This window comes from Ailuropoda melanoleuca, chromosome 4 (assembly GCF_002007445.2).
Source record: "Ailuropoda melanoleuca isolate Jingjing chromosome 4, ASM200744v2, whole genome shotgun sequence".
Classification (NCBI taxonomy): Eukaryota; Metazoa; Chordata; class Mammalia; order Carnivora; family Ursidae; genus Ailuropoda; species Ailuropoda melanoleuca.
In genome coordinates this window covers 142,576,515-142,588,691 of record NC_048221.1, presented here as the reverse complement: position 1 = coordinate 142,588,691, position 12,177 = coordinate 142,576,515, and the positions used below count along the sequence as shown (strand labels likewise).

The following is a 12,177-nucleotide window of genomic DNA, read 5'->3' as shown; positions in this document are numbered from 1 at the left end:
TCACTCCCTTCGGGGATCTGCCTTTACAGTGACCGTGCTGGGAGAGGACAAGTCTGCATCCCCTGTCACCCTGGCACTCATCCCCCAGCCACAGAAGAAACAGGAAGTTAGCAACAGGCAAAGAAATCTTTGGGAAAAGCACAGTGCAAAGGAAATAAACCCTTTCAACCTGGAATCCCTTGTTTTGAGTCTCTGCCTGAAGTACCCCCCCTGGATAGCCAGTGAGCACATAGCCTCTGCAGAAAGAACCCCACCTTCCCCACCTACCCCATGAAGGAGAACACAGAAAGATGAAGGACTCCACACACTCATCCTGTTCCTAACACGAGCCCAGTGCAAACTAAGGGCAGAAAGTAAAGCAGCTCATCCGACCAAAAAAAAAAAAAAAAAGGNAAAAGGCCAGCGACTGTGACAGCTCCAGAAATTTTCAGAAAATAGCACAGCTGAATTAATTCAGACTGGTTCAGGGACTGGCACTTTCTAGGGAATTAATGACCGCCCAGGAGCTGATGGCCCCAGGCAAAGCCAGGGGCCATTAACCCTCACCAGCCAGCCAGGCAGCCAGGCAGCCAGTGGGAGGTGTGGGAGCAGGGCCACAAGGCCAGGGCCCCCCAGCCTGGGCAGGGCTGCCTGATCTGGGGACCGCTCCCAGCACTAGCACCACCTGTGTGGGTGTCTGTGGGGAAGCGTATAGGATGCCTTTAGGACACGAACCCCAACCACCCCTTGCTGCAGGTGCAAGCAGGAGGGGGAGCGGAAGGAGAGCAGCTGTGTTTCCACCATATTCCAGCTCGCTCACCTGCGAAAAACCTCACAACTGCTTAGGACCAACCCCCTACCTGCTTAGAAATGGGGTCAACAATACCTGGGCACTGAGGTCACAGGTGTGGGAATCGCCCCCACCCGGCCCTGGGCAGCTCCCCCACTTCCCCATCCTGCAGGTGTGTGCCTCTCCGACCCACCTTCCTGGCCTGTCCCAGCACCGGGCTGAGCCAGCGGGGAGCACACAGCCCAGCAGGTGCTGCAGCACGGCAGGACTGCCAGCACCCTACAGAGACCTGCTGCTCAATGTGGAGGCGCAGAGCCAGGGATCCCCGTCGTCACAGTCGCTCAAAGACCCCCCGAGCCCGGGGGGGCCTCCCTGTCAGCAGTCGAACAGAGAGGGGCTACAGGAGACGGGATGTGAGGCGCCAGTCTCGGCACTTACAGGCGCACTCCGCAGGGCGCTCTAATGGGAACGTCGGTGGGAAACCAAGGAACAAGCGAACGACTTCTGGGGGACAGCAGGAAGCAAGAGCGGGGCTCACGCCGCCCCCGGGGGCTGGGGGGCGTCTGGGCGCCGCTTGGCTGGCAGGAGCCTCTGGAGACGCACGTCCTGCGCGGGCGAAAACGTCCCACGGGACAGAAACACACGTTGGGTCGCGGAGGCGCATGCGCGGGACGTGTGCGCAGAGCACGCACCTGACCAGTGAAGGGCCGCGCTGGCTGGGTGAGGGCTGTGTCCAGGAGCGCGTGCAGGGGCGCGAGCTCGTCCGGCCCCCCCCTTCCTCTCACCACTCCCCGCCCCTCCCCAGCCACCTCCCCAGCAAGGGAGCCCGCCAGGCCGCCACCCTCGAGGCCGGCCGGCCAGCCTGCGCACACGCGCCGCCTGCCGGTGCGGCCCCCACCTCGCTGGGTGCTCAGCTTGAACACTAACCCACCTGCTCACGTGGACCGATCTAACACACGAGGCCGCGGAGGGACTGCGGGGTCTCACTAACACACGAGACAGGCGTTTGCTGAACGAGTGAGTGCGCGCATGCTCACATTCCCAACAACGTCACACACCTTTCCCAGGAAGAGAGGGAAGCGCCCACCTGGCCGGTGCACCTTTGACACCTGTCATGTGCAGTCACACAAAAAAGGCCACTGCAGGCGAAGCGTGGAAATAGGCTCTCAGACTCACCCCCCACCCTTTGATTCAGCCACAGCTGCAGCCTTCCCTAGCGGTGTGACAAGAAAGTTCTGAAAGGAAGGGGACAACAGGTGACACTGGGTTCTGTGCGCACAGCACTCAAGTAGCCATTATACACTGGACATTCCGAAAAGGTTCCCAAACAGCTACATCCTTGATGCCACAAAATTTAAGTTAAATACGTACCTTCTCTGTGCCCTACCGCTGGAAAGTTAGGTTTCTAAGACTGATTCTTAAGGACAAAAGTCATTCATTTCACTAGGTCCAAGGACTGACTGATGGCTGTATTCTGGAACCCAGGGCTGTCTGTGTCACGAAACTACATTGATGAAACAGGACACACAGAGCTGTAAACTACAGCGTGTGGCAGGGCGCTGACCTCACAACCCCAGGGGACACGACTCTGCACAGCGCTCCCCAAGAGGCAGTCCTGGAGACTGCAGAGATGCAAGAGCTCAGGCCCAGCCCAGCTTTTACCTTGCTCCAAAAGGATTTAAAGAGGATTAAAGCACTTCAGGCCATTTGGGGTTGCTCCTCTCTTGGGGTCACAACCAAGTGGCTGATGGAAACCGGGTGTGACGTCACTATGCGTGTGGATGCTGTCATGGCCTCATCTGGCCTTTAATTCACTGAGCATCCCTCATGACATAATAATAATTTCTTCCGTAATCTCAGAAAGTTAAAAACGGACACCTCCACCGAAGAGGTCCACGGGACAGCCTCAGGACTGAGCGGAACTGAAAAGCAGGTGGCTGAGGTGAGACGCTTCGACACCTGGAGACAGGGCCCAGTGGGATTCTCTGACACCTGCCCTGTGACGAATCCCACAGTCGGCCACCAGACAGAAGCCCCAAGTCCAACTTCAGACTCCCACCCAGCTCCTCTCCTGGCGGGGGCTGTGCCTCCACCAGCAGCATCACCGCACTGCCGCCCCGTGAGGCGCCCCACGAGACGCCCCCCCTCACTCCAGCAGCAGCCCCCAGACAACACAGATTCCTCTTCCCTGCAAGGTGGCCACTGGAAACCATGTTCATAAATAAATCATGCTTACCTGACATTCTTCCAGAAGGAAAATGACACACACATGTTCAGAAAAATGGAAATTAGGAAAACAATCTACCTCACAGATGCTCACATCACCCAAAGGTTACTGTGGTTCAAATTCTGAGGCCTTTTGACCTGTTTCCTCCTAGTCTTTACTGTATGTAAGACTCGTTTGTACTTTAACCACTACTGTTCTGAGGTATAACTGACGTAACATTCTATTAGCTCCACAAATACCCCTAACGATTCAACGTTTGTATCTATTGAAAAATGATCTGCTTTTTCAACACTATTGTGATCACACAATATATACAATTTTAACATTTCACTGAATCATCTAACGATTCTTAAATTATGACACTAATGAGTTTATAGCTTAATGAGCACAGACCACTCCACCATGAGGAACCAGGGTCAACCAGGTCGAATCCTGTGAATCTGCCACCAGAGACAGCAGCTCCATCCAACCTGATCCTGGCACATTTTGATTGCTACTAATTGTTTCACAATTATTCATATCATTACAATAATATTCCTTGTACATAAAGGTTTTCCTATGTTTTGGGTATAGGAAATAAAGGGTAACTGATATAAACATTTATGTATAAAGCTCTACATATAGGCCACCAAATCAGTTGCCAAAATGTCTACGTCAATTTAAAATGTCTCGTCGGTAACACGAGAGTGGCAATTTCACTATACCACACCCAGCACCAAATACTCTTTCACAGCTATTTTAAAGCCACTCCCCCTGTGGGACAGTGGTGACCGGGTAGAGGCCCTGCTGCAGGGGACATGGCCTTTTGCCCATTTCCCCAGGATCCAGGACACGACACATCGTCACAACACCCTCAGCACCTGTGAGGTACAGCGAGCAGATGGCTTCATCGCTTTCTTGGTGATGAAGAAATGAAGTCCAGCAAGGTTAATCCATTTGGTCAAGGTCATATGTTTGTGTCAAGCCATAAACTGCACGCTGGTCTGTGAGTAGCCCACGTTCTCTCTAGGACAGTGGCCAGAACAGCCCCTTCTGAAGCGCGTGTCAGTGAAAGCCTGGAACTCGACAGGATTACGGCCTCATCCAGGCTCAGCCAGAAAGAACGCCGTGAGCACTTAGAGCAGTCATCCACCAGCCTGGGTAGAAGCAGTGGTGCCGACCGCGTCCCCTGGGCTGCTTCCCAGTCACTTACACAGCAAACCCTACGTAAGCACAAACCGAAACTACAGTAGTGATACTACACGGACTGAGTTTAAACTATTGAACTCAATTATTACATACGGTTGCATATTTAAATCCCAATGAAAGTTTTATTTTGTTTGTGTGGCATTAATTTTCTCAAATGTTGCTTGAAAAATCAAGAGCAAAATGGTTATAAAACTAAGAATAGGCTTAGTAATTAACATGTATACATTTGTCAAAAATAGTTACCTGATTATCATATTTAAGAGACTGCGTCCCAACCAAAAACCGAATGGCATCTGTTTCTGCAGTCTGAGGTGTGAGAGCACGTGCCTGCAGGAGGGAAGGAAAATGCACACACGTTTAAGAAGTTAGATTTAACAGTTAGAGATTAAAAGGCAGTTACTTCCTCTACGGCTGCAGAAGGATCAATTAGCACAGAGCGCCGGCTAGGCAACTCACAAACGTGTACGCAAAGCCTTCACTTTTCGTACACCTAGTGACACAACAATTCCATGCAAATGTGTATACGGAAACAATTATAAATGGGCAAAAAATAAGCAATAAAGATGTAAATGGTATTTTTAATAAAACCATAATTTTCAACAGAAATAGATTGGTGGAACAAATCATCCTTCAACAGTATGGCAGAAAACGGCTCCTAGCAACAGCAGAGCAGGGGGTTTAAACCAAGTCTCTGGCAGAGGGCAACGGTACAAACTAAACAAAATACTCTGAATTTGTTTCAAGACCTCCTTTAAGTAGCTACCACAGCGATGAGTGAATGCCAAGATCTTGGAAAGACGGAAGCTTAAAGAGGCAAGCCTGACCTCTGGCCCCCTTTCGGCTAGAGGCATCTGTCAGTCTGGAAAGTGTGGCTAGTGGCTGACACTGAGGAACGCTTCTGGCAGGCTCATGGACTGAGGGTACAAACACGGAGTGCAGGGCCCACCACGGAGAAGGGGCCAGCGAAGCACTAACACTCTGGGTTGGGATCCCAGAGGGAAGAGGCCAGGAGTGAAGGTGAACTAGGAGGTCAACCTGCACAGACTAACACTCCAGGTCATCTTAGTCTGTGACTGGATTTTAAGTGATCTGAGCAGGCTGACGCTCTCGGGCTGGCCAGCCACCCACCAGGAATAGCAGTAAATCCTCTGGAGGAAGACAAAGACCTCCAAAGTTCATACAATTTTTCTCACAATGTCAAACACGCAATCAAAAATAACTAGTCATACAACAAGTCAAAACCATAGATCAAAAGCCAAACAACAGAAAGGGGCCTGCCGAGCATTCGGATGATCAGGTTCTCCGGGAAACAAGCTGTAACACGTCAAGCTTTGTGCACAGATTTGCTGGGAACACTCTTGGGAATGATGCCACAGAGGAAGGAGGAGTGAGGGCGTGAAGGAAGCAGGACTGTGCAGGAACTGCAGTGCCCACAGGGAGACCGAAGCTGGGATGGCCCCGCAGAGTGGAGCCATTATGGCCAGGCCCATCTACTGCCCAGCCCCCAACCCCATCGATCAGTCACTGAAGCAGGCTGCCCCTGGAGAGGGGTGTGACGTAGGGCAACGTGGCTCTGTTCAGCTGAGGGCAAACTCTAAAGCAGGGCCCACTGAGTGCTATCAGCCCCCATAATACCAGAACCTGCTGGATTTCCTGGAAGAGAAATCTGGGTGGTGCACCACAGCAGGAATTATAATACCTGTGCTTAATATGTTCAATAGTTAAAGGAAGGGCGCCTGGGTGGCACAGCGGTTGGGCGTCTGCCTTCGGCTCAGGGCGTGATCCCGACGTTGCGGGATCGAGCCCCACATCAGGCTCCTCTACTATGAGCCTGCTTCTTCCTCTCCCACTCCCCCTGCTTGTGTTCCCTCTCTCGCTAGCTGTCTCTATCTCTGTCAAATAAATAAATTAAAAAAATCTTTAAAAAAATAGTTAAAGGACAAAATAAAGACTTTCAGGTGAAGAATCTGAGGCCTAGAGAGGAAAAGACTGTATATAACCGGTTAATTTTAGTGTTGTGACTAGTACTTCAGGCTTACAAAAATCAAACCCAAATCTCTTTCAATACAACCAGTAACTATGCCTAGATCAAGCCCCTATATCCCTATAGCTCATGCTTTGACGCCTATGGGAGGCAGAATAATGGCCCCCCAAAAATGTCCATATCCCAACCCCCAGACCATATGCATATGTTCATTCATATGGCAAAGAGATTGTGCAGGTGTGATCAGGTTAAGAGATGGAGAAATTATCCTGAATTATCTAGTCATNTCTTTAAAAAAATAGTTAAAGGACAAAATAAAGACTTTCAGGTGAAGAATCTGAGGCCTAGAGAGGAAAAGACTGTATATAACCGGTTAATTTTAGTGTTGTGACTAGTACTTCAGGCTTACAAAAATCAAACCCAAATCTCTTTCAATACAACCAGTAACTGTGCCTAGATCAAGCCCCTATATTCCCTATAGCTCATGCTTTGACGCCTATGGGAGGCAGAATAATGGCCCCCCAAAAATGTCCATATCCCAACCCCCAGACCATATGCATATGTTCATTCATATGGCAAAGAGATTGTGCAGGTGTGATCAGGTTAAGAGATGGAGAAATTATCCTGAATTATCTAGTCATGAATTATCTAGTCACATGGGTCCTTAAAAGTAGACAACCTTTCCTGGCTGTCATCAGAGAGATATAACAGAAGAGAGAACCAGAAAACCAAAGAGGTGGCAGCATAAGAGAGACACAGGAAACCTGCAAAGGGTGCAGGCAGCTGGGAGGATGGGGGCAGCTGCTGCAGGCTTTGAAGATGGAAGGAGTCCACAGACCAAAGAATACAACAGACACCTCTAGAACCTAGAAAAGGCAAGGTAACAGATTGTCCCAAGCCTCCAGGAAGGAATGCAGCCCTACCAAAACCTTGATTTAAGCCTTGTGAGGCCCATATCGGGCTTCAGAACTACAGAACTGTAAGGTAGGAAGCGCTGTTCTTCTAAACCACTACATTGGTGCTGACTTGTTATGGCAGCGACAGCAAACCGATACCACCACACACAGTTCACTGTGCAAGCCACTGTCCACATGCTCTCTTCCCACACGCAGCTAGAAACAGGAGAGACATCCCACTTCCTCCTCGATGACATCTTATTCCTACATGCATTTCTCAATTTCTCGATTCATTCTTTTTAAAATGGGGTAAGGGGAGCACCTGGGTGGTTTAGTCGGTGAAGTGTCTGCCTTCGGCTCAGGTCATGATCTGAGGGTCCTAGGATCCAGCCCCAAGTCAGGCTCCCTGCTCAGCAGGAAGTCTGCTTCTTCTTTTCCCTCTGCTCGTGCTCTCTCTCTCTCTCGCTCTCTCTCTCTCAAATAAAAAAATAAAAAATCTTTTAAAAAAATAAATAAAACAGGGTAAGAGAAACAGTACAGCAGTCGTCCTGACCATTCAGTCTGTCTCGTTCTGATTTGCCTTCCACAACTGGGGTGAACAACAAGACCTTATGAGTGCCCACTACCAAAGGTTTGGAGACAACAACTTCATGTCATGCTCTCCAAAAATGCAACCTAGCCCCTATGTCTCCACCCCTCCTCATAAAGGGTTGCTAGCACAAAAACATCAACTACTACAATACATTTCAGTAACACCAAGAAAATCCATGTCCAGAGCAGTATTCACAATATTAGACATCTGGAGGAAAACACCTATTCTAACCAATACACCTACGACCGGTTCGACAAAACTAGACTGGAGTCGTAGACCTCTTTGCAAAACTGATGGATTCTTCTGCCAAAAATGCATGTACGTACAGGTAGAATTTTGCACATAATACCAGCAAATTCACAGACCCCTGACTCCTATCTAATTTGAACACCACTTGGTTAGAGAAAATGACTGGTGAGGAAGCGTCCACGCCATCGCCGAGACAAACCCTCAGCTGCTGGGAAGGCAGAACCAGGTCAACAGAGGGGTTGTGGCACGGGCTCCACCTTCAAACAAGAACACTACGACTCAAATGGAGGCACACGTCATCACCCCAGACAGAAAAAGCCTGGAAGTCCCCAAAAACAGGGCCCAGAAGAGGACTCATCTGAGAGGAAGTGATTACTTTCCACGAAAAGGCTTGTCTACGCCCCGAGTCAGCAACTGCGAGCTGACTACACAACCCCCGGGTGGTGGCCACACTGTGGAAGTACCGTGGAGGGTAAGACACGGCCCTGCCCTCAGGAAGCAGACTGGCAGGAGACAGTGGACAAGACCCAAACAGAGCCAGTGGGAAATGACTATGTATCAGAGCCCCCGGCCCAGACCACACAGCAGCGAATCAGCAGTTACCAAAACGCACCAGGAGCTCAACTTCAGGCAGAGACAGGACTAAATGCCATCACTGGAAACCAGAAGAACACCAGAAAGAAGTACGTTGTGTTAATGGCCATGAGGCTGAACAAAAGGGCATCTCAGGGCCGCAGAGGCTGCTGAGTGCCGTCACGAACCAGCATTCACCCTGCTTCATCCTAAAGCAGTTTACGGAGCCCAGAACGGCACCCCTGGGCAGGACGAACGGTAAGCATGCAAGGAAGTAAAGCTGAAGAGATCACATGTTTTGGAGACGAAAGCTGCCAGTTTTAGAAAAGCAGTACAAGTTTGAAACTGCGAATTCTGTCACACACAGTAAGCCACTTCTTTTTTTAAAACACTGAAGAGGAAGAGCACGTGGGTGGAGCGGTCAGGTAAGCGTCCAACTCCTGGATTCAGCTCAGGGCAAGATCTCAGGGTTGTAAGACTGAGCCCAGCACTGGGCTCTGCACTCAGCTCTGCTCCAGATTCTCTCTCCTTCTCCCTCTGCCCCTCCCCCTGCCGGCACGCATACACTCTCTAAAACAAGTTATGATTCTTCCAAAAAATCTAAACTGAATCTTTAAAAATTACAGTGAGATCTCAAAAACATTGAATCTGAGATCTTTTTAGTACATTATTAGGTAAAATTATAGTAATAACTTAAGTCTGGCCATTTGAGTGACAGATGGGTATCTGTAATTCTGGTCCTGTGATGAAGTGAATGATGAAATGACCTTCCTAAGCTTAGGCACAATGATGGTTTTCATGTGTTCCAATGACCTCAATATTATAAGATGAAATTTTAGGGTGTAATAGGTCATAAAACATCTCCAGGAATCTTACCTTGGTTCATCTTCATAACACAATGAAAGAGTCCCAAAGTCAGGATGAATAATATTATTCCTACTTAGAAGGTAAAGATGGTGAGGACCAGAGAGGGTAAGTAACTTAGTTATGGTCACAAAGCTCCTAGAGGAAGAACCACCCAGACTGCCAACCTTGAGTCTGGTTCTCTTTCTATTACGGCGACGCAGGGACCTGGCAACACAGGTAAGATATTTGTACACGGGATTGAAGGCAGAGCCCGGGTCACATTATTATCATTCCGTGCCCTGTTCTCAAAGGAAAGGCCATGGCACTTTCCTGACACGGCTGTCTTTCCGCCCACCTCACCGTTTAGTGAGCCAACCCAGGATGAGGCAACTGGAGATGCTGAGAAGCTTGGCTCTCGGTGGGGAAGGGTCACCGGCAGCCCTGTGAAAGTTCCACTCAGCGACAGGAGGCGCAAATCCCAGACCTCCCAGTACTCGCTGAGTACTGAGCACTCCCTGGGGAAATTCAATGTCTTCATGTGCTTATTAGTCCGAGCAAGTAAACGCTCCCTCTGGTGAACGTCAGCCTAGCTCTTCATCAGAACTTTCCCCACCAAGAGCCGCACCCCACGCCAAGTTTTAGGTGACGCTGGAGGGCGAGCAGGCGGAACAGGACTTGTGCTTTAAGCAGCAGAGACCAGGGTGGGTTGAACCTTCCAAGTAAGCGATCTTCCCCCAGAAACAGCCCCTGTACCGAGAGCTGCCCCCAGATCGCTAGGATGACAACCCAGGAAGCCAGCGACCACCCGATGCCCTATCTTCACAAAGCAGATCACCTCCTCAGCGTTCTGGCAGATCGCTTTACAAACACAAAAGAAAGCGCAGAAAGAAAGTAAAGCCCCAACTTCTCCACTCTGTGCTAGCTAGACACCTACTTCTCCTCTCCGTCTCCCACACCCAAAATCACAGGCAAAGGTCAGCGTGCATAAGAGAAACACCAAGCCTTTTGAGCTACTCATGGATAATTGTGGTCACACCACACACAATCACTGGTGCATTCACTCACACGCTCACTCCTGTAAGTGCAAAGGCTGACCTTTCAGCACTGCCAAGGGGCTGCCACCTGCCCTTTGCCCATTCTGCTTTGCACTGCCAGCTCCTCTGGAGCCCCTGGTGCAACCCAGCCCTATCTTACAGCAAAGAACTTGCCTCACATTCAAGCAGCAACACAGAAGCCATCGGCTGGCCTCCTGGAGACATTGCCACCTGCCTGTCTGTCCAGAGATGGGGTGCCACCTGCCCGTCTGTCCAGACAAGGGGTGCCACCTGCCCCCCTGCCCAGACAAGGGGCGCCACCTGCCCCCCTGCCAAGGGGCGCCACCTGCCCGTCTGTCCAGACAAGGGGGAGCCCCTGCTGCCTGCCTGCAGCACACAACATTGCACAGCCTTCTCTTTTCTCTGTCCCTCTCCTCTTCTCTGGCTTTTCCCTTAACAAGGAGAATCAAGTCACATGTCCCCTTGTCCTTTGAATATATCTTACCTTGACTCATTTGCTTCTTAAGCTGCTGCTAGACCTCCATTCTTCCATTCACTGCCAAGCTTAATAGTGGCATAGAAAAGGAAAACCTTCCTCGACCCTGACCAGTTCCTCCCCTTCTGCTGACCTGGCCTCACTGCAGCCACCCCACAGCACTGCCCTCCCTGTGGCCCCCGGCATCACAGCCATCAGATGCCCCTGACGTGGGACCCCTCTGTCCCTTGGCCCTCGAGGACCCAGTCCATCACCACCCATCCCCCCTGCTCATGCTGTGGCTTTGTGCCCATGGTTCCATCCTGACTTTCCCCACTCCGTAGCTCCTCTCCAGCCACACTGCCACCCCTCCCCTCTCCTTGCTTGAATGACATTTTCACAACCTCGTACACAGCCTTCCTGATGTGAGCCTTTTTATTCTAGTTCACTCTCCACCTTCCCACCTCATCAAGTCAAACTGGGACCTCAGGTTTTTGAGCAATAGTCTAAAGTCTTCATTTCGCTCTTCCAAACCCTAGAGAATTACACAAAAGCAAGAAGGAGAATAAAGAGCACAAACAGAGACTGTCTTCAGTGAAACTTGGAAACATCTATAATCCAAACGCACACCATAAGAAGAAAGACTCAAAAGCAGAGGTCAGAGCCGAGAGGGGGACTGAAGAGAGCCCTGGCAGCAGCAACCCCCCCGCCCCGCGAAGACACGGCAGGCACCGCGGGGATGGGATGGCAGGACAGGCGCACGGCTGGCGGCCGGGCCTCCTGCACACACTCTGGCAAGAGTCAGAGCAGCCCACGCAGGCCGGGCATCCCATCTGGAAGCACTCTGCCCCCCCAAAGTGGAGGGGGTGCTGCACTGTGGCCAGCTGGCCTGGGCCATCATCTTTGCCCAGGGATGAGTGAGGGCTGCAGATTCGCTCACAAACCCAAGCCTGGGCTGCAGGAGTTCCCGCCAGCCTGGAGCCCAGGCAGGGCCCGACTCCGCATGCAGAGCCCATGGCAGCTGGACGGGAAGGCTCGCCCACAAGAAACCGGGATCAGAGGAGCCCAGGAGCCCTGCAAGGGCACCACCAGGAGGGACAGCGAGGCAAGAACTGCGGGAAAAGACCTCAGAAGACACACGCTCGCTGACCACATGCTGCCACAGAAGAGCCAAAGCTCACGCCATACACACCAGCACAGGTCTGTAAGACCCAACAGAGCAGTTACTCTGCAAAAAGGAGAGAGAAAAAAGCCCAGAGAAGGAAAAGGGGAAAAAATCAAGGCACGGCTTGGAGAAGATAAGGCAGGGCAACCGCAGGCGAAACCTGGGCTCCCAGAGCTCAC

At 51.0% G+C, this 12,177-nt stretch overlaps 1 protein-coding gene across 2 annotated transcripts in view; it reads right to left on the bottom strand.

Annotated features, from left to right (window-relative positions):
- EIPR1 (EARP complex and GARP complex interacting protein 1) overlaps positions 1–12,177 on the bottom strand; it is a 132,695-nt gene that overhangs the window by 114,977 nt on the left and 5,541 nt on the right. For both annotated transcript variants that reach the window (XM_034659975.1, XM_034659973.1), the window contains exon 2: positions 4,428–4,511. In XM_034659975.1, the coding sequence (XP_034515866.1) occupies positions 4,428–4,511 (84 nt within the window). The remainder of the gene's footprint in view (positions 1–4,427; positions 4,512–12,177) is intronic.